Raw genomic sequence first — 27,948 nt, forward strand, 5'->3', positions numbered from 1 at the left:
TAAAATTGATAAAATAAACCTCTAGTTGGACTAATGGAGAAAAAGAGAGAGAACACATACTACCAGTGTCAGGAGTGGGAGAGGTGACAAATTCTACAGATGAGGGGATAGTATGAGTAACTTTATGCCAATAAATTTGACAACTTAGGTGAAATGGAAAAAACCCAGGTTTGTTTGTAGCAGTCAAAAACTGGAAATAACCCAAATGTCCATTGGCAGGTGAATAAAGTGTGGTGTACAATGGAATACTATTCAGTAATAAAAGAGAAAAGTTCTCATGCATAAAACAATATGGAGAATCTAAAAAATAGTTATTCTAAGTGGAAGAAGCCAGATAAAAAACGTGTGTAATTCTGTTCCTATAAAACACTAAAAAATACATCTTACTTTAAAGTGACAGGAAGCAGATCGGTAGTTGGAAGGGAAAGGGCAGGGTTGGTGAGAGGAACTTCAAAAGGATATGAGGACACTTTTGGGAGTGATAGGTTCACTATCTTGATTATGGCGATGGTTTCATGGATATATACTTTTGTCTAAACTTACCAGATATACACTTTAAATATATACAGTTCATCGTATGTCAATTATCCATCATTAAAGCTATTTTAAAATAAGCTATAACAGTACAGTTGGTGTTTGAATCCAAGCACTGTGTAGCAGATGGTATTAAGGAATTTTTTTTATTTTTATAGATGTGAAATGGTATTGTGGTACATAAGAAACATCCCTCTTTTAGAGCTTCATGTTGAAGTATTTTTTGTAGAAATGGATAAGTCCAGATTATCAGTTTGTCCTGAAATTCATATGGAAATGCATATGAATATGGATTTATAGAGATGGATCTCCTAATGTCTGATTCATTTTAAAATACTTTAGAAAATATTGACAAAGCAAATAGAGCAAAATATTAACATTTAATACTTCTGGGTGATGGAAAAATAGGCATTTGTATAGTATTTTCTGTATGTTTAAGTTTTTTTCCTGTAAAATTGTTTTAAATGAACTTAGAAAGATAGATTATTCAAAACATAGGTTAGAAGTTTAATAGATAAGAACATGCAAGATAACATGCTGTGGACTGAATTTTTTCCTCAAAATATTTTTACGTTGAAGCTCTCACTCCCAATGCGATGGTATTTGGAGGTGTGGCCTTTGGGAGGTAATTAGGTTTAGATAAGGTCCTGAGGCTAGGACCCTTATGATGGGATTAGTGTCCTTATAAGAAGAGGGAGAGAGATAAGAGCTCTCCATTTCTTCACCATGTGAGGACACAATGACAAAGCAGTCATCTGCAAACCAGGAGGAGGGTCCTCACCAAGAACTGAATCAGCCAGTACCTTGATCTTAAATTTCACAGCCTCCAAAACTGTGAAAAATAAACTCTTGTTGTTTAAGCCATCCAGTCTATGGCATTTTGTTATGGCAGCCCGAGCAGACTAAGACAGTATATAACAGAAGCTGTGCCAAGTCTAAACCAATAGGAAGTAGGCACTGATCAGGAAACGGGCAAGGCAGATCCATGTCCAATGAGAATCCGCTTCCTGGCTTTTAGATGGTAGTCCTCTCATTGAATCTGCACATGATAGAGAACCAAGAGAGGAAACAAGCAGTCTTCATAAGGGGACTAATCTCATATATGAGGGCTCTACCTTCATGAGCTAATTACCTCCCAAAGGCTCCATCTCCTAGTACCATGACATTGGGGGTTAAGATTTCAACATACGAGTTTGGGGGAGACACAAACATTCAGACATTTGGTCCATAACAATGTAATATATGAATTTTCATTGAAGTAAGTCAGGAAAATGTTGTCAATCAAGATATAATGTTAATATAGTGTCATTATTTATTACATAAAGTACACAAAAAATAGTGTTTTGTAATGTGTAAAGATTGTTGTTAATCTTATATCTTTATTACTACAATTATGTTTTATAAGTAATAAAATATTTTAAAGGAATAAAAGAAAAAGGGCAAAAACAGAAGTTAAATTTAAAGCACCCATAACAAGGAAATACGCTAATAACTGAGGCAAAGGGCTGCTTCAGCTCAGAAGGTTTTATGGATGCCTGTGGAAGGAAGGACCAGTCACTGATGCAGCTTCCCAACACTTACTGCAGTAGGATGTGAGAAGGATGTTTCTACCACATTGTCACTAGGCGTTAGCTTGTTCACTTTTTTGCTTTCCTTGCTATTTCTGTGGATGTGATTATTAGTATGAGACACCGTGCTATGGCCTGACAAAGACTTGGAACTACAAGAAGTTGTTTTCCCCACATCCAGCCATGTTGGAGTTGGTATTAAACTGTGGTAGAAATTCCATGAGGGAACTTGGGTTATATAAAGAATATGAATTACTGGCTATTTCAGAGAGAATGAGATTGATAGATTAAAATCCCTTGGAAATAAAGTTGAGTCTCATCCTACTCCCTTTGCAGTACCACTTTACCTTAAAATTGCTTAGAATTATTTCTGTGCTTTATAGTTTAACATATTTTCATTTATTATTTAATTTGACACTCACAACCGTTGTACAGAAAAGGAAACTGAGACCCAGAGAGGCTGTGGTTTGCCCAGAGTTTATCAGCCAGGCTTTCACAAATTGTGTTCTATCAATGACTTTTTCCTCAGACTTCTTTAGATCTTTAAAATTCCAATTTTCACTCCCCAGGTGTTGTTTAAAATATAGCTTTTCTTGTGGAACAATTTATGCCCCAGAATTTTCTCTTGGGTATAGTGTAGTGAGAGCATCCAAAATATCTTTGGTCCCTGTAGGATTAGTTTAGCTATTTTCATCTAAGACAGAGGCTAACATCACCTATTACCATTATTCCTAATTACAGATCTGTTTACTCTTAATTTGCAATTATAGTACAAGATAGGCTAATAGCAAGAAGATTCAGGTTCAGAAGCACTGAAATGTTGATTGTCATGTTCCTAAATGGGTGTTTTTAAGACAGAGTTTTAATTGAGGCAGTGGTGAGTGTTAATCTCACTCTGCCTTACCATACCTTTAAACTGTTAATGACTCAGAATTCATCCAAGAAATTGGCTATTTGGAAGGCTAGCTGTTAAGTGGCTTTGTTTTACTCCTAATGTCTGATCACCAGGGTTGTGACTGTCAATTTAGTCAAAGATCTGGAATTGGAATGTAGTTCTATTATTATCTAGGGCTGCAGGCTTTATTAGGAATAGCAGTTTGGCAGTCCCTCCGAATCTCATTTTCACTAGAGTTTTAAGTAATAAGAAAACATCTCTAATTATGTGTTTTGCTCTTTTCCTTTCAGATTCTTCTGTTTTATTGTCTTTACCAAATGTTTGAAAGGCCCATTGTCAGTCACCTATCCAGAAACTAATTCGGAAAAAAAACACAAAAGTAATGAATATTGAAAATAACAAGAAAATGTATTTTTTAATGAAATAGGCAGCAGAGGTACAGGGCTGGCCAGGAACCTACCTATGTATCCCACAGTTACAGGTAATCGGAGAGTCAAATTCGAGGGCAGCAGCTGACTTAAGAAAAATCAGGCTGGTAAAAAAAGATTGCTGAGGTGGTCGTGATCCAGGAAGCCATTGAAGAGGCTGTAGCTAAGCACACTGAGCAAAAAATAAGCCCAGACCTAGGAATGTGGGGCCTTAGAACCATGGCTCTTAATGCTTGTAGTCAGAGGCCCAAAGTGGATCTGTTTTCAGTCATGTAAGTGTAGGCACATTAAGATCAAAACAGGTACAAAGAGAATGTACCGTAGAACGCCCAGGGCAGTATTCTGCTCTATGCCCTGAATTACATAGCTACAATTTTACCTAAAGGTTAGCACCATTTTTCCACTTCAGTAGTTAGGACAAAGATCCCTCAGCTTCATCCTATAGAACACAGTCTTTGACATTATCATTTTTATGACCAAGTGTGTTTTCATTTTTAGCTTGATTGCCATCAGCAGAGCCCTGAATTGAAATGTAGCTCTATTTAGCATTTTCCAAAATGTTTATAGCAGCTTTCCTTTAAAGTGTGTCATTATAGCATCAATCCCAAGAAATGTATCTCGGAATAAAAAAAAATTCCATGGTCAAGTGAGTCCAGAAAACATTTAATATTATATCCTTCTCTTTTTATTTGCAACATATATTAGTATACTAAAAGTTTTTGTAAATCTTATAGTAAAGAAATCTATTTGATCCAATGTTTCCCAAACTTTTTTGACCCAGAATTTTGTTTTTTGTTACTTATACTAACTTTCTTTTGAACTACTATTTCTTAACTTGGGAAATAGAACATACTCTTAGGAATAATAGCTATGTGGCAAGTGAATTGAGCTTGAAACAAGTAGAGGAGATCTAGATTATTAGTAATGTAGCCCAGTGATTTAGAGAAAATTTCAAACCCTCATTAGTAGATAAGCCCAAGAAAGGGACTAGTAATGATGATCAGCTCTGTTTTTCTGATGAGATGAGTGCATTTTGCAATGTGAGACAGGCTTATATCACTTAGACCTAACAGGAGGATAAGGATACATCACATATGTATTATGCTTTAAGATTTACAAAACTGACATTTCCATGATCAGAACCCTGTGACGTAGAAAGGCAGATATTGTCTCCATTTAACAAAAGAGAAACTACAGATTAAATGACTTACCCAAAGTCACATGACATGACAAAAACTAGTAAAACTAGTTTTACATGTAGTAAAACTAGTATATATAGAACTCTGGGCTTAATCTCCAAGTCCAGGGTTTATGCCCACATCACCAAAGTAGTTGCTCACATCTATGCTAATGAGTGCTTTTATAGAAGTGTGTACTTTCTCTTATTCGCTTTCTTTTTTTCCCTTATAAGTACTTCTAGTTGCATTTCTACCCCTGAGTCCTTTTTGGCCTGTGCTACTTCCCACAGCATCTGAGTGATGAGCAGTCTAGACATAACAAATACCCAGTTTGTCTCTAGGCATCCTACTTCTCAGAGGATCAAAAACTTTAGACTGGACTGAATTTCAGATTCCTCTTACAGAACATGATTCCAAATATAAGTTTAGGTCTACGGCCATGCTACCCTGAACAAGCCCGATCCCATCCGATCTCAGAAGCTAAGCAGGGTTGGATCTGGTTACTACTTGGATGGGAGACCATGTAGGAAGACCAGGTGCTGTAGGCATAAAAAATAAAAAAATAAGGGATTGTAAGCTGACAAGGTCCTTGCAATCTGTGAGGTCAACCAAGGATTTCCTTGCCTAATAAATAAATAAAATATATATAAATTTAGAACCTACTATATTTAACCTTTTTTGATTTTAGTTTTCATAAACTCCGCAAACATTTGAGAACCAGCTACAGGCAAGGCATCAAGTTACTCAAAACTTCATCTCATTTTCTGATGTATTTCAAAGTAAGTTCGAGGTAGCTGGACACTTTAATCCTTAATACTTCAGGATGTATGTCCTTAACTAGAGTTTAGAGTTCTTTGTTTACAGTTCCTTTTGTGTTTGTATGTGTAACTTTTTATGTACCAGGTACGTAATAGGTGCTTATCAAATGTCTATTGAATGTGTGAATGACTCTATCAGATCAAAACACAAGAGAGAAGGCTGGAGTTGCGCATTTATGAAAGTAGTAGAACCTACTAGCAGTTTGAAAAGGCCAAGGCCACTACTGTCTTGACAGTCTCAAAATAAAATTCCTTCTATCATATCTTCCCTCACCCTGTTACATGTATACAGGGCCCCACCCATACCTGTGTTAGAACATTCCTTTCTCAGAAGCAAAACATGACATTCTCAGAAACCAGGAAGAAGAGAATCTGTTAGGAAAATGAAGCCAAAATAAGTTGAGTTCCTCTTCCAAGTCGTCTCTTTGGGGTCATGAGCAGGGACAGAAACAAGGAGCAACTGAGTAAGATGTAAAGGGAGGTTTTGTTTGTTTGTTTGACTTAAGTATCCCATGGCCTAGTAAAGCTGTCCTCCATACAGCCCTTTTAGGCTTACTGATGGGTTAAAGAATCAACAGTTAAGTTTCTTCTTGTCCAAATCCTACCCATTTTTCCTGGACCAGCTGGCAGTTCATCTCCTGAAGGCTTCCCTGACCGTTCCAGCACAGTGACTGCTTCATTTTCTGAACTCGTTATCATTTACTTGGCATTTATTATTCACTACCTTACAGATTTTGTTTTCTTTAACTTGTTTTCTTAAATTTTTATTATTAGAAAAGTAGTACCTGTGCACTGAAGAAAATTATACAATAGAGACAAGTGAAATAAAAAATAAAAACACATCCACCTTCCAGAGATCACCATTGAAATAGAATGACTCTTCAGGGAACTTTTCCTAGAGATATGTAAACACATCTGTAATTTTTTAAAACCAAGGTCATATCTTACACTGCATGTACTGTTTTGTAACCTGCTTTTTTAAGTCGGTGATCTCTACCTTTCCACTCCAGTAATTTTTCATTATTCTAATTCCAAGACCGTATTCAAATTTCCCCAACCGACCTCACAAAATGTCCTTTACTCTTGGTTTGCAAATCAGGATCCAATCCAGGGCCATGCCTTATGTTTGTTGCATTATGTCCTGACCCTTAAGTGTTAATTATTTTAGTACAATTCCTCTTTTCCCTTGACGTGTTGCAGAAACTGGGCCAGTTGTCCTATAGAAAGTTCTAGCCTCTGAATTTGCCTGGTAGCTTCTTTATAGTGATCTTTAGCTCATTTTTTTATTCCCTAGCATTTCCAATTAACTGAAGCTTATATATTACAGCTTGATTAATTCAAATCAAACATTTTTGTCTAGAAAATGTGCACTTATGATGCTTAACATCAGATGACACATAGCTGGTTATCCCTCAATCAATGATACTGAGATTGACCCCAGGACTGTGGGATTCTCCATTCTTCAGTTGTGTTTTCCCCCTTTTGACAAGAAAAGTAGTTTGTGGAGTATGCAGGCACTGACTTCTTTCAATATCACCAAATACCGGGACACAATTTCTCATTCTTTAAGGTCATTCAGCATTTTGATCAAAATAATGTATCACCAACTAAATTTTCGCATGTAACTTGCATACATGGTTTGGATTCATATAACTGTTCTGATTCTAGAAAATAAACCAGTATTAGTTGTAGAATAATAGAAATTATACTTTATCTCTAAGAATGAAATTAAGGAGACTTCAAATATAATGGATGAGACTTCATGACCCCATTTGGGACATAAGATCATCCAGAAAACTCCCTAACTCGAATTTGGCTTCCCATGCCAATTTCTTTCAAGAGATATGGGGATCAGTAAACTTTGTATTTCTTATCTCACTATTGCTGGTGGTCAGGAGCTGGGAACAAATTAACTGAGCCCTCTGCTCAGGGTCTCACAAGCCCCTCCACAGAATAACCTTCTTCTCCCCAGAGGAACTACTATCCAGACTTTTATAGTAATTAGTCCTTTTCTTTGCTTTACAGTGAGTTTTACTTGCAAAGTATGTATCCATAAATAATACCATTTTGTTTTTTCTGTTTTGGAATTTTGCATTAATGGAATCACACAGTGAATTATTTTATTTTGTGTCTGACTTCTTTCGCTTAACAGTTTTTACAGTTCATCCGTGTTAATACATGTATTCACTGTGCAAATATATAGTACACCTGTTTTACTGGTGATGGTTGTTTATAGGTTTTTAGCTATTAACAAATAATGCTGTTATAAATTATCTTGGACATATCTTCTGATAAACATAAGCGCACATTTCTGTAGGATATACACTGAGGGAATTACTAGTACATAAATCTTTGACACCTTCTTTTATTATTTCTGAAGATAGGTTCCTTGCAGTAAACTTAATGGATCAGAAGGTGTAACCATGGAAGGTGATTTCAGAACTACTGTGATTTTACTTTATAATCAGTAGGATAGCCTTTATCCTAGTTTAATTCTTTCTGCTGCAGTGTAAGCCAGCTATACTTTGTTCAGTCTGTGGAAACAAGTTATAGAATCTGTAAGCAATTTCCTTGTGCTGGGAGCATCAGACTTGGTTTTCCCTAAAGTTCATCTAGAAATGTAGTTCTTTCATGCTGCCTATGGCCCATTATTTTGGATTTTTGTAGTTAATATGTCCGATTATCTGGAAAGCTTAGAACTGTTGGTAGATCTTATTATATAGAAATATCAGCTCACCATGATCAAATGTATAGATTCATTGATTCGGTATGTTTTATTTGAGGATTCACTTTCCAGAACTTAAGATCTATTAATTGAATATTTTAATATATGTGCTTCTGTGTTGTTGCTTTTACTTTAGCAAACGTGATCCCTATTTTGTTCATTTATGCATTGCATGTCCTTCTTTGAATGCAGGGCTGCATCTTATTCACTGCCTAACATATTGATTCGCCTATGGTAGATGTTCAATAATTGTACGTTGAAATGGTACTGGATTACCACATTATTTGGAATTGTTGCCTTTGTTGTATTTTGGTTCTTCCTTAGTATGTTAGGTTTGTTAATGAATGGTTGTTTTGATTTATAGAACACCTTCTTTGCCACCTAGGAGCTCTTAGGTGACAGGTTATTTACATCCTTTGTGGCTTGGAATAATTATTCTGGCATTTAAATGAGCCTGTGTCTGAATGTGCTCCAAATCTTCATTTGTATCTTTTCAAGCTTTCCTGATCCCGAGAAATTTCAGGCTTATAAGACTACAATTAATTAATAATCTCCATCATGGCATCCCAGATAGACCTAGAAATCAGCGGACAGAAAGGAAGCAGAAACAAGTTTAAATAGAATAGTGCTTAGCAGTGAGATAGCACTTTCTCCCTGAAAGCCTTCACAGGCATTTACTAATCAATTTTCCAACACCTTGGAGATGTAGGAAATGGGTTTTTATTATATATTCAATAGCTGAGAAAGTGAGATATGCTTTTAATCTCTTAATTCTTCCTGAGAAGTTGATGTTCACTTGGGAACAACTTACTCTTTTTAAAATCATAAAAACATTTTTTGTAGCCTGGTTTACATAATGCATTTCTATTTTTTTCAATCTGAATTTTTTTTAATGGATTCGTCCTTGTGAGAAAAATGGACTTTCCATTTTTCTCAGAAGGAGACAGTGAATCAGCTTTAGAGCTCACTATTTTTATTTTCACAAAATCAATCTACTAGGCAGTTTGCAGAAGTAGTAAGCTACTCTTGTTCCCTTACCATCTTTGGAGAAACAAGAAACTAGAACAGACACCAACTCAGAATGCTGAGTCAAGTCTAATTCTCCCCGAAGGATGGTCCAGCAATGGGTAGAGTTCGTTTGTCCCATATGTTTTAAAGGCCTGAGGTAACAGGCCAGATTGCTTATGTGAATTGCTTGTGTTCACCCCATGAAGAAGGAACAGTTAGGAACGGAGTCCAGTGACAAGTGATCCCTGTCCCAATACTTTTTCTTATGCCAGTGGTTCTTAGCCTTTCTTCCCATCAAAACATATGCTCAAAATGCTTCGGTAATGTTCAGTTTGCTTAGAGAAAGTTTACTCAAGAAGATTTAGTGAGTGAACATTTTGAATTTGCTGCTATTGATATTTTTTCAGCTAAAGTATTTACTTCATTACTTTATTATAATAACAAATAACTTGCAGCATATATCACAACTGATCATGACCAAACACAAATGTACCTAGTTATAGCTTTATATAGGATTTTTAATTAACTTTTTTTCAAAATAGTATATGACATTGTTATAAGTCTTTAAGTACATTTGATTTCTTTAAAAAAAAAAAAAAAGCAGTCTCTACCTTCCCAGCTACTCACATCATATGTAGTTCTTTTTGTTTTTTTATTGTTGATTTTCTTTAAATCATTTTTTTCAGCTGATTGCCTGTTGTGAGTCAAGCCTTTTTTGAATACTGGAGAAGTTGCAAGAAAGATTGAGCCACCTTTTTTTTTTGAAGAGCCTGTAATCTAATGCTGATGATAAGGCTTGTTTTGAGGAAATAACTTGTCATACTAGAAAAGACACTTAACTAAATGAGACCTCATTTAGTTTCCTCATTTAAGTAGTGGGTTAATAATATCTACCTAACGAGTATTATAAGGACTTAGTGAAATAATTCATGTGACAGCACTTAGCACTGGTGCCTGGCTCAGGGTAGGCACTCAGTCACTGTTCATTCAGTTTGCATTTAGAGAACCATGCAAGACACTGTCATTAGATACCTAACTTATGATATGGAGGCCATTTTTTAAAATATGAATTGAGAGACAGAAGCAAGAACTGAGAGCCAAGAGTTTATTAGGAAAGGCTTCATAGAAGACGGAGTATTTAAAGAGGCTCAGAACTTGATAATCAAGCTGTAGGTATTATAAGGAAAAGGAATGAATAGACTCTGATTTAGAGGAAAAAATGTGAACTCCCCTGTCCTCTCCGACTTATAAGGAGTCTCACCCACTTTTTATCCCCATATATCTTTGTTGCTTCTCCAGTGACTTCACAGAAAATAATACTACACCCAGTGGTAAAACCCTATGGGGCTAATCCTTGTTATCATTGCTGCTATTTCTATAGCAACCATCAGATGATATATAATCTTATGAGGCAAGATTCAAGAAGTATTTTCATCAACAAATGCCCAAATTTGCTGGTAGAATGTCTCACTGGGAGATTACCAGATTACTTAGCTGCTGTCTCCAAAATCTAAACTCTGCTTTTCCATATTTCCATGTTTAAACATTTAGTAGAAAATGCTTTTAAGGAAAAAAAATGTTGCCATGGATTTTTTTCTATAAGGAAATAGCATTATGCTTGATTTCTGTTTAAATAGTTTTTGCACATAAATGGACATAAAAGATAAGGTAAATCTGAAGATGGGGAAAGGTTTTATATCTAATTTATGTAGAGTTTTTGTGACTACTGATAGTAAATAGGGGCATATTTATCTTCTGTCAGTTTTGTTCAAATGAAAGATTTAAAAGTAAACATTTTTAGTATTTAAAAACAAAAAAATTCTGCTGAAAACAGCTTTTTCTCTATTACGAGAATTTCATAGAATTTGTTTAGTTCCCTGTGACATTTAGGAGTATGTTATAGACAACCATACTTTGAAAATGGGCAAATATATATGTTTTCCCTGTATTCAGCAAATTTGTCTGCAGTGTGCCTGGCACAGTTCTGCGTACTGGGGTTATGGTGGCAAAGGAAAGAAAGGCCCTGCCCTTTTGAAACTGACATCAAGGGCAGAGAGAGAGGCAATAATTCAATTAACAAAGACGGTGATATCAGGTGTGATAAGTGCTCTAGAGAAAAATTAAACAGAGGAAGGGAATAGAGATTGACATGTGTATGGGCAGGGTGAACAAAGGAGGCCTCTCTGATGAAATGACATTTGAGAAGAGGTCTGAGTGAGGGAGAGAGCAGGCCTTGTGAATATCTAAGGGGAAGGCGTTCCAGGCAGTGGGACAGCAAACTCACATCGTGATGTAAGAATATGCTCAACAGGGCTGCGGTCAGCAAGGAGACCCGTATGAATGGAACAGAGAAAATGCAGTGGATAAAAGAGGTGATCAGAGATGAGGTTGGGGTGGGGGAAGGAATCTTATACAGTCTTATAAGCCATGATAATGACTTTCTGATATTTTATTCTGAATAAAATAGAAAGCTTCTAGGCGATTTTGAGCAGCGACAGACATGATCTGACCGGGGTTCTTAAAGGATTGCTCTGCTGCTTGGAGAACCGGCTGTAGGCGGACAAGGCTGAATGCAGGGAGACCGGTTAGGTGATTACTGCAGTGTAGGTGAGCCATGGTACTGGTTGGAACTAGGGTGATGGAGTAGAGACAGAGAGAAGTGGTGGGATGCTGTATACTTATTTTACTCAATAAATACTCACATAGTGCTTATTATATGCCAGACACTGTTCAGACAGCTTTAAAATGTATCAACTCATTCATGCTTATTTCATTTCTCTGAGGTAAATCTCAAAGGGAAAGCCTACGAGATTTGTAGATGGATTGGATGTGGGTGTAGGTGTAAAGGGAAAAAAAGAAGTCAAAGGTAATTCCTGTGTTTGGGCTTAAAATTCCTCAGAATGGAGTTAACCATCTCCTAAGAAGGGGAAGATTCAGGAGAAGCATGTTTGGGTGGAAGCCTTAGAATCAGGAGTTCGGTTTTGTACATGTTGGGTTTGAGTTGGACATTCACTATCCATGTTAAATAGGTAGTTGGATATAGGAACCTGGAGTCAGAGAAGAGGTCAGGGCTGGAGATAAATTACAAAAGAGATCTCAAAGCATTCAGTAGGAAGCATCAACTGGATGTCTGGTTTTTAGTGCTAAACCTAATCAGTGGTTAGGGCATGTTCATGTGGTGGCATTTTCATTGGCTTGGAGATCAGGCTTGCATTTGGATACTAGCTCCATCATTTACTAATTAAGCAACCTCAGCTATGTGACTTAGTCTCTTCTAGCTTCAGTTTCTTCATCTGTAAAATAGATCATCTATAAAATAGGACGTATCTATAGCATTGAGATAAAATGAAATAACAGGTACTTAGACATAGAAAGTACTTAGACATAGAAAGTGCTTAATAAATATTCAATACCTTCCTTTTCTTCAGGTTTAGTTTGTTGCATTCAACCCAAACTAACAGAACATGGGCTTCCAGGATAAAAAATATGTGTGTGTGTGTGTGTGTGTGTGTGTGTGTGTGTGTATGTATATGTATGATTTTAAAGCCTCCCATGTATACTTTTCATGGGGTACCTATTTAATAACAAGCTCCAAAAAGGATTTCAAATGTATCTCCTATCAAAAAATAATGACCTTATAAAAGACAGAACTTTGATGAGGTTTATAGAAGGAAAAGAAGTTGTGGATTCTAAGTATTAAAATATTCTACATGCAAAAGCAGAGCGACGGTATAGGTAGAAACACCAAGCAGCAAATCCACGGATCAGTCATGGGTGATTTTCATCAAAGCCTAAGTAAATCTGCTTGAGCCATGGTGATGACCTGTAGAAGAAATAGTGCCCTTTCCTGGGGATGGGCTATTTAAATCAAAGGGAATTATTAATTCCCTGATGACCCTGCTGGAACCTTGCTAAAGGGACACTCCTGGGGATAAGCTTAATCCCACCTCTGTTTTCTACAGTCATAGCTTGACTATCTCAGAAAGTACTCACATGAGGTGTTTAGATTTTATCTCATACAGTAAACATTAGAGCACCTACTATGTACTACGTACTTTTTTGGGGAAACAAAAATAAATAAGAGATATAATTCCTATCCTTAAGTCCTTCACAGTATAAGAGAGAAAACAGACATGAAAACAAAACAGTTTGTGGTAAACCAACAAAATAAAGTGTATAATACTCAAAATAAGAATATTACAGGACTGCAAAAAATGTAGTAGTTTTACTCTTGGAGATTATAAAAACAATGTAGAGGTCACCTCTGAATTGGGCTGTTAAGGTTAAGAATTTATCAGGTGAAAGTTTTCAGGGAAAGACATTCCAAAAATGGAATATAACATAAGCAAAATAATGGAGGCATATCCAGGGAGAAAGATAAAGACATAATTTGATTAATAGTTTTGTTTTTATGGTGATAGAAAGAAGAAGGTGACCACCAATTTGGAAAGCAATTTCTTTCTAATCCTTCTCCAGCTCCAAAAAAGAATATTCGAACTTTTTAACCTTCTTTAGGGGCCTAGATGAATCCCCTGGTGAGCCATATAACCCAAAAGAAGAAAAAAAATGTACTAGAATTTTCTTTCATTAGGATTAGACATGACAATTCTTTTCTGAGGGAATCATGAATATGTGACACCATTTGTCTTCCAGTGAAGGACTCCTAAGTGTTTCTACCAGCTCATTCGCATCATTGTCCTAATTTAAAATTTGCTAAATAGAATGTCATTCAAAATATCTACCTTCCCCTCAGCTTTCCTGTTTATTGTGAAAAGGTTCTCAGTTTCTTTTCCTAGTAATCGCCTTTTGAAAGCATAAACATTTCACATTCCAGGAAGTCCTGTGCTACTCAGAGTATTTTCAACCCTGAGGGAACAAGGAGGCCTTTCCAAGGTAGACTTGTTCTTGGGGACAATGCAGTACTTCAGTTTAATTGAATAGTAGTTCTTTTAGTTTGGCTACATTTCCATAGCCACACCTCCTCTACCCGCAAGACCTTCCATGGTTTCTCTCTTATTACCCTACCATCATCTGAGGATGAAAGAGAGTCCCTAAATTCTCTAAATTCTCTGCAGTTGTGCCTCAGGGTTGTTGTTCTCCATCCTCCATCAGTTCCTGTGCCAAATTTTCTTAGACTCTTTCAGATCTGTCCTCGTTTACATTTAATCTTTTAGATTTTTCTGTACCAATGACTTGAGCATCAGATCTTAAATCAGGGTCTCTCTCTGAGATTGTTAGAGCTAGCACATAGTAACGATGAAGACGAAAACAATAGCAACAGCTAGCACATACAGTAGTTAATGTGTACCAGACACAGTTCTAAGCACATTGCATATGCTGATTTATTTTATCCTTACAACAATCTTTTGAGGTAGCTACCACTTTATCCTCATTTTACATGTGAAGAAACTAAGGCACAAATAGTTAAGCAGTCTGCCTGAGGTCACACAATTCAGTAACTGATAAGAGAAGAAAGACTTTTCTTTTAGGAGCTTGAGTTTGGAAGACAGTCTTCCCACAAGCACTGAGTCTCATTTATCTCTGTATCCTTAGTTCAAAGCTTAGAAAGCAAATGTTCCATCCATGTTGGAATTAGTGCAAAGTGCCCCGCCATCAAGTTAACACAGAGGATTGTGTCATTTTGGTTAAAAAAAGAAAAAGGAAAAAAAGGCTGAATGAATCAGAAGCTCTGACTGAATCAAAAACTCTGCGAATACAGTATGTTGGGAATATCTCAGGCCTATTTTATTGTATGAGGCCCTGTAGAACATTTAAAAATAAAACTTTATTCTTCTGAAATATTTTTTATTAACTAGCAGTAGGGAATCTGACATTGAATAATTGCTCTATTTCAGAAACAAAAGCAGATTAACATTTGTCCTTTTTTCTTGTTCAATTAAAGTTCACATGCCAGAGTTGCTGGTCTTTGATGCCGAGGGATTACATTTGTGACAACGATTAAAAGGATAATAAAAGTGTTATTGTGCTCCAATTTTTAAGTTAGTTCAAATAAAACAAAATCAGACACGGTCCCTATTTAGTGGGTGTACATTTTCTAAATGTCAGGTACAAAACAGGACCACCAGTGATGCCTTGACTTCATCAGACATCCCCTCACATGAGTCATAAACACTGTTAGTGGCATCACACTAATCATCCCAGGGGGGTGAGTTTTTGGCATCCCTAAAAATTGCTCAGTATGTAGCTATTCATGTTTGTCTTTTAAAAAATGAGTAATATATTGGTAATAACGTGGAAAGAAACAGAAATGGGAGTTGAGAGCTAACTGGCTCTCTCTGTGATCTTAGGCAGGACGCTTCACTCACTCAAATCGTGTCCTGATAGACCTAACTGTTGACCCATGCCTCGGTTTCATCACGTGCTAAATTAGGGGTTTGAACCAGATAGTCTGAGGTTTCAACTTTCAAATTGCATGTTTTCCTTTGAACAAATGACAGTATTCTATTTGGGGTTTTCAATTTATCATAAAAACCAGTACTAGTTATAACATTACATATTAATCTGTGCTGAACATTATACCTACGTTATTGCATTTTTATGCTGGCGTAACTTTAAAGATAGCTCTTTTGATCACCATTTTTCAGATAAGGAAACTGAGGTACAATGGTTATATAATTTTCTCAAGGTCACGCAGCTATATGCTTTGCTATTCCTTCTCTTAAGATGTTTACCATATTTCATTTTGACCCATCTGTGCACTTCTCATACCACCGGTAGGTACGTATGTACAGATATTTATTCTGTGCCTTATATTGGCTGCTTCATGAGTGTTCTTCTCCTTCAGCTACTTGAGGATGGAGATTACGTCTTATACTTCTTTATATACCTCATAGGAACATGAAACTGTACATTTTCAAACTTGAAAGTTAAAAAAAAAAAACTTTCCCCCTTTAATCTTTCTCATCTTAAACTGAGGTTTGTTACGATTAGTGTCACTGTCCCTAGCCTTGTTATTACTAAAATCCCTGATCTTTGTTCAGTGTTAACAATATACTTTCACCTTTCTCCGTAGGTTAATGTCTTATGAATTTACTTATGTTTAAAAATAAAAATAGCTATATTTTTCCTAATTATTAAGATAATACATACTTCTATAGAATGTCCAAAAATTACAAAGTAATTTATCCAAAGTGAAAATTGCTAGGAATCTCATCCCCCAGAGGTAATCATCAAAATGTTATCAGTGAATAGCCTTCTATACATGTGTTTGTACACATAAATATATACACATAATTTTGTATAAGTGAGATCAAATATGCTGTTTTTTTATATTATATTACATTGTTGAAGTCTTTAAATATTATGTGGGTAGATGTATATTACATTCTGTTGCACTTACAGTATTATAATGTTTTTAATCCAGTCTGCTAACAGTGAACATTTAGGTTGCTTCCAATTTTTTACTATTAAAAACAATGCTGCAGTGAACATCCTTGTGAATAAATCCTGGACGCACAGTGAGGTTCATCTGCCTGGATCACATATCTGAACTAAGAAAGTATTAATTGGTAAGGTAGTATAGCGGATGTCCACAGCCACAGTATTTATCAACTTACAAGAATCCAATAACCCAACATGGATTAGCTAGGTAGATGTTTACTTTTATAGGCACTGAACTTTGGGTCGTTCAGAAAAATGGATTCCTGTTAAACACTACAATAAAATTAAAAGCTTGAACCATATGAAACTTACCTTCATTTTGTAAAAATCTCAAATTTTTTACTGGAAAGAATCATATGTTTCTGTGTTTCCTTTGGCTTGGTAGTAAAGTAGTACTGTGCAGAGTCTAGAAATGATACTCTGTATTATAGAGCAAAAATAGCACTTAACGGGAGAACCAACTTTCGAGTAAGAAAACATAAATCGTCCTCCAGATATGCATTAAGCACCAGTGATGTGCTAAATAATGGCCTGGATACTAGAACTCAGAGTCTAGCAGGAGAGAGATTAATTAATAAAATACACTTCTAACTAGTTGAAACCCAAGTTGAGAGACCAGAAAAAAGAAAGGTTTTATTTTGAATATTTGCAATCAGTACTCTGCTTACTGTGCTTCAGGTTTTGTTTTGTTTTTGTTTTGTTTTCTCCTTCTCTACATTTCTCTGGCAACTGCATTGCTATTAAAATTCCAAGTTCCTGTTTTCTGCGATTTGCTTTTCTATTTTTTTCAGTCATTCTCCCTAAATTGGCATCTCATTTCCTTCCTTCAACTGACTTTGGGCTTCATTTGTCCTTTTTCTAGTTCTCTAAGGTGTAATGTTAGATTGTTTGTGGTTTTTCTTGTTTTTGAGGTAAGCCTGTAAAGCTATAAACTTTCCTCTTAGTACTGCTTTTGCTGCATCCCAAAATTTTGGTGTCGTGTTTCCATTTTCATTTGTCTCTGTGTATCTTTTGATCTCTTCTTTAACCCAATAGTTGTTCAGTTGTTTAATTGCCACATATTTGTGGTTTTCTCAGCTTTTTTCTCAGAGTTAAGTTCCAGTTAAATACAGCTATGTTTGGAAAATATGCTTGATATGACTTTTTTCTTAAATTTATTGAGAATTGTTTTGTGCCCCAACATATGGTTTGTCCTTGAGAATGTTCTGTGTGCACTTGAGAAGAATGTGTAGTCGGTCATTTTGGAATGGAAATTTCTACAAATGTCAATTAAGTTCATTTGATCTAATGTCATTTAAGGCCAATATTTCCCTGTTAACTTTTGTCTGGGTGCGCTATCCACTGCTGTGAGTGAGGTATTCAGGTTGCCCTACTATAATTGAATTTTCGTCATTTCCTCCCTTTTGGTGCTCCCAGGTTAGGTTCATATATATTGATAAAGGTTATGTCTTCTTGGTGAACTGCTCGCTTTATCATAACAAAATGTTCATTTTGGTCTCTTGTTACCCTTTTTATCTTGAAATCTATTTTTTCTGGTATAAGTACTGCTACATCTGCTTTTCTCTGGATGCCGTTTGCTTGGAGTATTGTCTTCCACCCCTTCACTTTGAGCCTGTGTTTGCCTTTGGAGCAGAGACGAGTCTCCTGCTCTTTCAATATTTTGAATATTTCTTTTCACTCTCTCTTGGCTCATAATGTTTCTACTGAAAAATGCGATGATAATCTAATAGAGTTTCCTTTGTAGATTATAGTCTTTTTTTCCCCTCTGGCTGCCTTGAGAATTCTTTCTTTGTCATTAATTCTTGACAGTTTGAATAGAATGTATTTTGCACTGGTTTAATTAGGTGTTCTGTTAGCTGCCTCTATTCTAAGGTCCACTTCTTTCCATAGGCTTCAGAAGTTCTCATCAATAATTTTTTTGTGTAGGCTCTCTGTTCCCTTCTCCTTCTCTTCTTCTGATATACCTCATGATCTTTATGTTGCTCTTTCTAATGGAGTCAGGTAGTTTTCTTACAGAGTTCTTTCATTTTGTTTTTTTAACTCTTAGTTTTCTCTCTTCCTCCTGGGTCATTTCTAGGTTTTTATCATTGAGCTTGCTAATTCTGTCTTCTGTTTGGTCTGCTCGGTTTCTATTGCTCTCTGATGCATTCCTTATCTCATTTATTGAGCTCTTCAGCTTCAGAATTTCTGTTTGGTTCTTTTTTATAGTTTCAGTCTCTGTTGGCAGAATACTCCTTTTATGAATTTTCTTCCTGAGATCATTGATCTGCCTTTCTGAGTTCTCTGTATCTCATTGAGCTTCTTCATAGCTACAGTCTTAAATTCTCTGTAATTTAAGTCACAGTCTTTCATGAGTTTAAGTTTGGTTTCTGGAGACGTCACTTTCTTTCTGTGCTCCCATGTTACCTTGGTTGGTCATGATATTTGGTGGATTGTTTCTCTGTGTGCTCATTTGAGGTAGTGAGCTCTTTTCTTGTTTAGATACTATTTTGTTCTTAACAATTCAGCAGGTTGCTAGGTAAGGTACTTTTCTTTTGTTTTCCAGTGGGTGATGTTATAGTGCAAGTTTTCGTTTTCTTTTACCTGCATTATTTGCAGCTCTGAGACCACAGTGGAGTGGTGTCGCTTCAGTTAAAGACAATGCCATGTACCTACTGGAATGGTGGGTGACCACCTCGCCTCAGTTACAGGGCACTACTACTGTGCTGGGGTATGTGGCAGGTGGTGGAGAACTACTTTTGTGAGCTCACAGCACTGCCTGCTTTTTACTAGTGGTTGCTGGTCCTGCTTTGTTTTAAAGGCAATTCCATTTCTTCTGTTGGGCTCTGCCAGGATGGGGCAGGCAGGGAGGGCAAGTTCATGATTTTGTGGCTCCACCCCACCATCCGCAATGGCTGAGGGCACCATCGAACTGTTATAGGCTTCCCAGGCACTTCTGCTGGGATCTGCCGTGATGCAGATGGGGAGGGATGCCTTTTCTCGGAGGGCTGCTGCTTATGCCGCTCTTACAATCCAGGCTGTAGTGTGAGGGCTGCAGCCCCGCTTCTCCACCCCTGTGCTCTCGCTGGAGCCGCGGCGGGTGCTGAACTGTCTGCAGTCACCGTTCCTGTCCTTTCTCTTATCTCACCCTCTCTACTCATTCCAGTTCACCCACCTTCAGACAGTCTAATGCATAAGTCTTTCAGGCATGTTTGTGTGTTGAGCAGAGGATTCTTTGTTAAGTTATAGTTGTCCAATTTGCTGTAAATTTAAGGGGAGAAACAAAGGTGTCTTCTCACTCTGCCATGATGCTTACATCACTCCTTAATCTTGTCTTTTATTTATCTAAATATAATCAACACAGTTGTCTTATAATCTCTATCTGATAATTCTAGGATCTGAAGTCTTTATAGATCTGTTTCTGCTGTTGTTTATGCTATTTCATGAGTCTTTGTTTCCATGGATATGTTCGTTTTGTTTTTGTTTTGCTCTAATCTGCTTATTTTTATTTGAAAATTATTTATGAAGATTATTTGATCTTTGGATGAATGTTCCATCCTTCAGAGGTGGTTCGTTTTCTGCTGTCAAATGTCCAGGGCACTACCAGTCTTATATTTTTTGTTTGTTAGACTTACCAAAAAGTTACAAAACAAGGCAGAGGTGCTCAGATACCCTTCATCTAGTTTCCCGTAATGTTAACATCTTAAGTAAGCATAGAACAGTTACCAAGAAATTAACATGGAGATAAATTAACAAATCTGCATTCCTACTGGAATTTTGCCAGTTTCTCACCAATGTTCTTTTTCTGGCCCAGAACCAGTTTAAGCTCCTATATTGCAATAGTTTTAAATAATTCACCCTTTTCTTAGAATAAGTTCAAGGTTCTAATGTCACTTTCACTTTAATAAACGTTTTTGAGAAGGGAGCCAAGGGCAATAGAAAAGGGCTGCTATGTGTTGAGGTTGAGAGTACAAGGGCAGAAGCTGCAGATCTGAAGAGGAATCCCAGCTCAGCACTTACCAGCACAAGTGTGACCTTGGGAAAATGGCTTACCCTGGATAGCCTCATCTGTAAATGGGGGGAGTCACACTACCTACTTTTCATGTTGTTGTGAAGATTAAGTGAGATAATAAATGTGAAATGCTTAGAACAGAGTAAAGCACATCACAGATGCTTGATATGTGAACCATTGCTGTAGCTGTTAGCATCCTTACTGTCACCCTCACTGCCCCCTCTGAGGTATTTCAGGCCGATGCCCATTACTTATCACACCCTGGCGGGAAAAAGGTTGAGAATTCTTCTCTGAAAGTAAAACACAGTAAATCAGGCCGAATATTAAAATAGTATATCTTTTCTACTATAATTTCTAGGCTAATTGGTTCATGTATTTTTCCTTTTGACACATAAGTTAAATGGATGCTCATGTGTAACTAATGCAATTTCCCTTCCTCTGTTTAACAAGAAAATATACAGTTAACGGTTCTGCTTTGGCCAGTTTAAGCAGATTTAACCTAAATGTCCTAGTTTGGGGACATGTTCACATGTTATTAATCATGTCAGTGAGAAGGGTAATCATGGAACAGCTCTGTTCAGTGGGGGAAGTAATCTGTCCTAGGTGATACTCTGGCCAAATCAAGCATATTAGGGAGAAGGAATGTCAGTCTGTTTTGCCAATTTGAAGGTTAATTAAATAATAATAACCTAAGCACTCAGATTATAAAAGTTCATTTCAGGTAGCTCAAGGACGATGTAAGTGTCAGACTTTTCAGCTTTCTTTAACAGAACTGGTTATTTCTCGAATGTCTTGGTTGTTTTTAATCATCCAATTTGCAATGAAAATAAAAGATGTTTTTAAAGATATTAGAAATAAGTATCTAAAGATGTTTCATAATGCCAAGTGGTGTGGGAAGCTATTGGGCAGCAGGCATATTTGTACTTTGTTGGTAGAGGTATAAATTGAGGCAAGTTTTTTTTTGGTGGGGGGGGCAGTCAGTTTGGCAATACTCGTATTTGGCAATATGCATATCCTTTTACTTAGTAAGTCTGCTTATAGAAATGTATTCACTTAATGGATATTCTCTCTCAAGTGCAAAGATGTGTAAGCACGGATGGGTTTTGCAGCAGTGTTTATAATAGCAAAGAATTGGAACACTAAATGCTCATGAGTAGGGACTATTTAAATAAATTATGTTGGATTCATATAACTAATTACCATGCAGTTGTTAAAAACAATAAGATAGAGCTACACAGTAACATGGAAATATGTTAAAATATATGTATTTTTAAAGCCAATATTTTTGGTAATGTTTTTGATAGTTATGGGTAGAAAAAATCTCGAAGGACTCAGAAGAAAAACTTGCAATATAGACAAAATTAGAGCTATCACTGGAGAGTGGCACTAATGACTAGAGATAAGTGGAGATTTTAACTTTCATTTCAATCCTTCAGTCACCTTTAATTTTCTTTACTGTGAATATTTGTTACTCTTAGTATAGAAAAATTTTAAGCATTTAAGAAGAAAAGAACAAACACCTGAGCTAAAGTCATACTTTTTTTTTTATATGTTCACCTATGATTACAGATGTCATTTTTTGCCACAATTTGCCACAGCAGTTTCTAGCTACATAATCAGCCATGGTAGTCAAAACTCATCATTCTGAGAGTAAACTGTAAATCCCATGCCTGCCATTTTGTACTGTCAGAATGAACTATCCTATTATCACTCCTCACCACCACCAAAACCTAGAAATAGGAAAATTTGTATCTCCAAGAGAGTTATGGCTCCTGGGTATTTGCTGGCTATTGAAGAGCTTTAACAGCTCTCCAGGAAACCAGAACTGAAAGGTATGGCTGCAAAATACTTCTGTATCTCCCCATATTTTTCAGCTTGACCCCACCACCTGCATGATATTGGCTGAGTCACTTAACAGACTGTTCTCAGTGCAGACACCAGAAGCGGACTGTGTCTATGACAGTGCCATGTAACATATACATGGTTTCCCAGTACCTGTTTTTTTTCAAGAAAAACAACTGATCCTTGGATTTTTTACTGTTTCCCACAGTTGCCCTAAATTGGTAGCAGTGCAATATTTCTTTTATTTCTTTCTTTTCCTAAATGTTAGTGATTTGACTCAATCCCACAAAGTCCTGAATTAGAAAGAGGGAAATGGGCGTTCCTTTAGACCTGCCCTTTTTGTGTCTGTAATTTGGGAAATATGTTTATAATTTGGGAAAGTGAGACTCAAGTTAAATGACTCATATAATTTGTACATGTATACATGGAACTCCAGCCCCGACCATCTGACTCTTAACTTTTTCTTTCCATCATATCATTTCTCCTCTCGGGAGCAAAACAGATCCTTTAAGAAGGACCACTGTTACCCTGGCTAACACTCCTACTTGAAGAACTTTGAAGAAGCTCTGAAATTCATTATGGAGCTAAGACTGGCTTTGTCAGCTTCCTGATACTTTGATCAGAAAGCGTTTAGAACATTAGAGCTGTGTACAAACTTAAGAGATCATTATCAAATTTATGCACAGAAATAGATAATATTCATTCTGTTAGGTCTAAAGATCTGAGCCAGATTCAATCTCTGAAAAATAAGAAAATTATTTCTTTCGAAAGATGTATTAGTTCCTTGCAAATGGTAGATTTATACATCTGATTGATCCAGCCCCTCCATCATCGACACAGGCAAATGTTCGACCATCTGACTGGAGATGGCCATGGTGCGGTGGCAGAGCATAGAACTGGAGGCCAAAGACCAGAGCAGTGCCACCCCCCATTTCAGCCTCCACCTCTTTGTCTGTAAAACAAGGACCAGCAATTCCTCCTTCTTAGGGCTGTTGGAGATTCACATGAGAGCTGTAGATTAAAAGCCTTTGTGAAAAATACTTCCCTGGGCACATCTGAGGAGTCACACATTAAAGGGGACGTTATAGCTTAGTACTTAGGAGCTCAGATTCTGGAGCCAGGCTTCCTGGTAGGAAGCAACAAGCTTTATTTCTAGGAAGATCACTTTGAGAGGAGACTGGTCCATGGGAGCATGTCTGATACCACCTGAGCTAGATTTGTAGCCCTCAGTGGATCTCTGTGGCCTGCTTGGTTATCTCATGCTTCATGTCAAGGTGGTGGTGCTCAGAAGAAGGTCAGCTGTGTGGATTACCCAGCGCTTTACAAAGCTAAATATATTTGAAACCCTGATAGTCACCTGAATTCAGTACAGGCAATAAACTATAGTACTTATGAAATGGAATTTTCCTCATGGGCCCTAAATTCTATTAGAAGAAATTTCAAGAGTCTTAAATAAAATTGCTTAGTGTTAAAAAAAGGGGGGTGGGGCAGGGAGCCTTGCTAAATTAGACGCATGAAGTTTGCATTCAATAGTGAGCGATAGAAATAGGAAAAACTATTTTAAGCTATAAGAAGGCAGTACTGCAGTCCTAATTTGGGGATAAGATGGCCCAAAATTTACCATTCTGATGTCATCACACACTGAGATGTTGGACAAGTTTCTTTACTTCCCTGAGCCTGTTCCCTCAGTAGTAAATTGAGGGCAATAGGCCCTACTTTGATTTTTGACAATTGATATAATGCATTTAAAGCATTTAGCACAGTTCTTGGCATGTAGTAAGCACTCAGTAAATATTACTAATGTTATTTTTAGGCAAAGATGACTAACGTGTTTCTAAGTGATTAAGAAGACTAAAACGAGCCATTGGTGTCTGAAATTAAATTTAGAATAAGGAGGAAAAAAGATGGTTTGATTTGATTTTGTTGTATGTTTTGTAATTGTTGTTTTAAAATTAGAACTCTAGGTTGAGATTCTTATGTGCCTGTCCAGTCTGGGGGAGGGCAACAGTTGTCGAATCTATTGGGGGGAAAAAAAAAAAAGATGGACAGTGATTACATAGCAATCAAAAATAAAAACTATTGAACATGTAACCATTACTGCGACAGCCTCATTAAACAGCTAGCCTACCATTTCAACATTATTACCATCCCACCTCTGCCAAAAGCCTTTCCTAGCCATTTCAGCACACAGTGATCTCTCCTGAGAACCCATAAAGCTTACTAACCCCATTTAGCCTCAAAAAAGCACTGAGGCACTTATATACCCTGTCCTGTGGCTCTTTTCTCAACTGGGCAATGTTCAGGGCACCCCTCAGTGGGGCCTGGACGAAGTCTTCAGGAGGACTAGAATTTGTGTCTTACCGAGGGAGCATTCTTTCAGAATACTCTCCCGCATATTCAAGAAAAGGTGCTGACACACTAAATGATATTTGGTTTTTGCTATGTTTCAGCATTAGAGAATAAATAGATTAGGATGGGAAATTAGCACCTCAGCCAGCACTCCCTAGAGTATTAAAAGTTGCGAAAAATGGCCTTGAAGAATGAAAGGCAAAAATCTTAACAGATATGACAGAGAATTTCAAATAGTGCCCATTGTTGAGTGGAAGTGAGAAATGCAGAGATGATTTGCCTGATCCCCACTTAGGAAATAGGTGGGAGAAATAAAGGAATTTCTAAGTTAGCAGGTATATCTGTCTTATTCTTTTATGTAAAATACTGAAACTTTGTCTTAATTCAGTAGATGTTTGCTGAGCTTCTGCTCTGCAGAGTGGTGATGATGATAACTAACATCTGAGAAGTTACTGTTTACTAGGCTTTCCTCTGATCACCAAAGTGGTCTTGGACCTAGAGAGTCATTCAAGGTAGAAGTAGGGATAGGGCCTTGTCTTGTTTGGGCACACGAGAACAAATGGATGCGGGGGGCAGTGGGGGACCAGCATCTCATCATGTACTCCTTATAGAACAGAGCGTTGCAAAGAGATTCTTGAGAACTGAAAGGCAAAATCTGGACAGACTTCCTTTGCACAACCTCTGAATCAGCTCTGAAGGTCTCCTCTGCTTGCAGGCATCAGAAGTTGAGAGACAACTCTCCATGCAAGTCCACGCCCTCAGGGAAGATTTTCGGGAGAAAAACTCATCAACCAACCAGCACATCATCCGTCTGGAAAGCCTGCAGGCCGAGGTGAGCTTCCCACGCAGCAGGGTTTGGAAGTAGAAGTGCTTTTCTCATTGGAGGCACTGCAGCTGGTCTTTTAGATATGGAGCCCTCTGAACTGGGGAACAGAAACCTGCTCTGTCTAAAATCTCTGAAGAGACATATCTGTGAGAAACTAAATAGGAAACACTTGATCCAGGTTCCTCTGGGTAGTCTGTTGGCTGGAAAAATAAGGTTTTTCAAAGTTACTGCTGAGTGTTTTGAAATCATGAATGACCTACTTTTTACTGAATATGTTGAGCCCTCCAAAAACATCCTTGCCAATCCTAAATAGCTCATGGGAAAGAGAATCTTCCCTTTCTCCGTTCCATTTGGTCCGGTTCAATTCATCTTAATAGGGCCTATTATTCCCACCTATAAAATGAGAATAGAAGTATCTGCTTCATAGGGTTGTTGTGAGGATTTGCTGAGTTAATATATGGAAAGTACTTGGGCGTTTGGAAGATAGTACTGGTATTAAAAGCATACAAGAGGGCAGTCAGGGTCTATGACCCTGAGTTGGCCAGAGGGGAAAAGAAAGTAGCACTTAGGAGATGATCCTGTGAGGATCCAGTTGTGTGAGGTGAGGAGGAGAGGGCCATATCACCAGCCCAAATGGGGGCTTTTTCCTGGGGAGGCTCCTACCCGGTCCACGCCTGAGAATCCCTTCTGCTCTGAAGAGCAAGCTTGTGGCTGAGTTACACTTTGAGGGACAGGCTAGGGCCACGTGACTGTGCACCCACCGTCACTGTGGTTAAGCAATCAGCCAAGGTGGTCAGGCCCAGAGAAGCAGGCTCCTCCTCTGCTTCCTAAATGACCCAAAGACATTTTTCCTAAAGTCTGTCAATGTCTTCTCTTTTCTCCTGCCTCTCATTCCCTTCTCCCCTCCCTTCCCTTGGAATTCCTACTGGGATTGAGCAGCAGGTTCTCGAAGTAAGTAGTTTGTTCCGGTGGGTTCGGCATGCCTGTCTGTGACCATTTGTGTGCATGACTTGCCGTTCAGCTGCCTCTGCCAGGGTCTGACTCGTCCAAGCTGCCTGTCTTCTCTCTCCCCCCCACACCCCCCATCACTGTTTCTAGACCCTTGTGACACAGGGTCATTCCCAAGAGCGTTTATTGCTAGATTTGGTCACAGGTTCCAGGGCATGTGTGGGGGGCAGGGTGAAGGACTTGGCTACCTCATGCCGATTCCTTGCTTCATCTGGTAACACTACTTTTAAAAGCCAAGCTATGAAATTGTTCATTTCAAATAAGTTACTTCATGGGGCCAGGGTTGTGTATCAGAACCATATTACCTCATTACCTGACTGAGTGGAACTTGGGAAACAAAGATGATCAGTGGGAAGGAAAGTGTAAAGGGCAGAGGGTATTTAAATGAAAATCAGCGAGCGCAAGAATTCCCTTCTCGTGGGTAGCGTTGCTTCGGTGCAGGGAATTGTGGGCCCAGTGACAAAGGGAGCCCGTTCCTTTTGGTCCCTCACCCAGGTGCACACTTGTGAGACAATAGTCCTTTGTTTGGTTAGATACCTGATCTCTCTGGACAAAGGCCACATACTTTATTTCCCCAGGATGGCATCCTATCTGATTGATTGATGGCCAGGGCAGATGTGTGCCCCATGAACAATTCTAGTGCAGCGTGAGAACAGCCAAAAAGCAGAGGGCGAGGTGGATTTCGGAGGACCTGGGACAAGTTACACGTTCATTTTAAAATCTTCCCTGGAAAAGGTCTGAGGCTGGTCCCGGTCGTGAATTGTTATCCACATCTGACTAGAGAGCTTGGAGAACATCTTAACCACGTCAGGAGATATTTACAAGCAAGAGGCTGGTTGAGAAATCAGTCCAGCTGAGAACTGATAAATAAGAGGAGCCAGGGAACCTGCAGGACTCCGAAAGTCCCCCAAGGCCACTGGCATTTGGGGATACTCGGGAAGGCTTCCCAGAGTCCTGAGCAGGGTGGCATTCTTGGGGTGAAGCATCGCTGGCCTCGGAGGGATTGGCACAGCTACCTTTCCTGCAAACCTTGAGGCCAAAGAAAACTTGGCATCTCTTTCCTCTTTTCCTCTGTTTTCCAACTGAAACTGAAGAGACTAGACAGACCTTCCTAAAAGGTTTATATCTCTTTGGAGACTGGCTAGATGTTCAGTGTACAAACATACCAGCCATTTAATAAAAGGAAAGAAATTGCTTCTATTCAAAAATGGCTTGCTCAAGCAAAAAAGTACCTTGAGTAAAATCAGTTCTTTCCTTGTGTCCATGTCCTGTTCCTTCCCAGAACACAGGCTAATAATGCAAGCACTGCTTTGTTTTCTGTGCTCTGCTGGCTCCCCTATTAACTCGGGTCTGAGCTGTGACCTTAGAGCCAGACCT

The 27,948-nt window shown here is 37.9% G+C and overlaps 1 protein-coding gene and 1 pseudogene across 1 annotated transcript in view; both read left to right on the forward strand.

Annotated features, from left to right (window-relative positions):
* BICDL1 (BICD family like cargo adaptor 1) overlaps nt 1-27,948 on the forward strand; it is an 81,432-nt gene that overhangs the window by 30,207 nt on the left and 23,277 nt on the right. Inside the window, exon 3 of the mRNA XM_015586850.2 lies at nt 25,453-25,569. Within this exon, the coding sequence (XP_015442336.1) occupies nt 25,453-25,569 (117 nt within the window). The remainder of the gene's footprint in view (nt 1-25,452; nt 25,570-27,948) is intronic.
* LOC112477292 lies at nt 5,033-5,151 on the forward strand (annotated as a pseudogene).

The sequence above is a fragment of the Pteropus alecto genome, unplaced genomic scaffold, assembly GCF_000325575.1.
Source record: "Pteropus alecto unplaced genomic scaffold, ASM32557v1 scaffold113, whole genome shotgun sequence".
Lineage (NCBI taxonomy): Eukaryota > Metazoa > Chordata > Mammalia > Chiroptera > Pteropodidae > Pteropus > Pteropus alecto.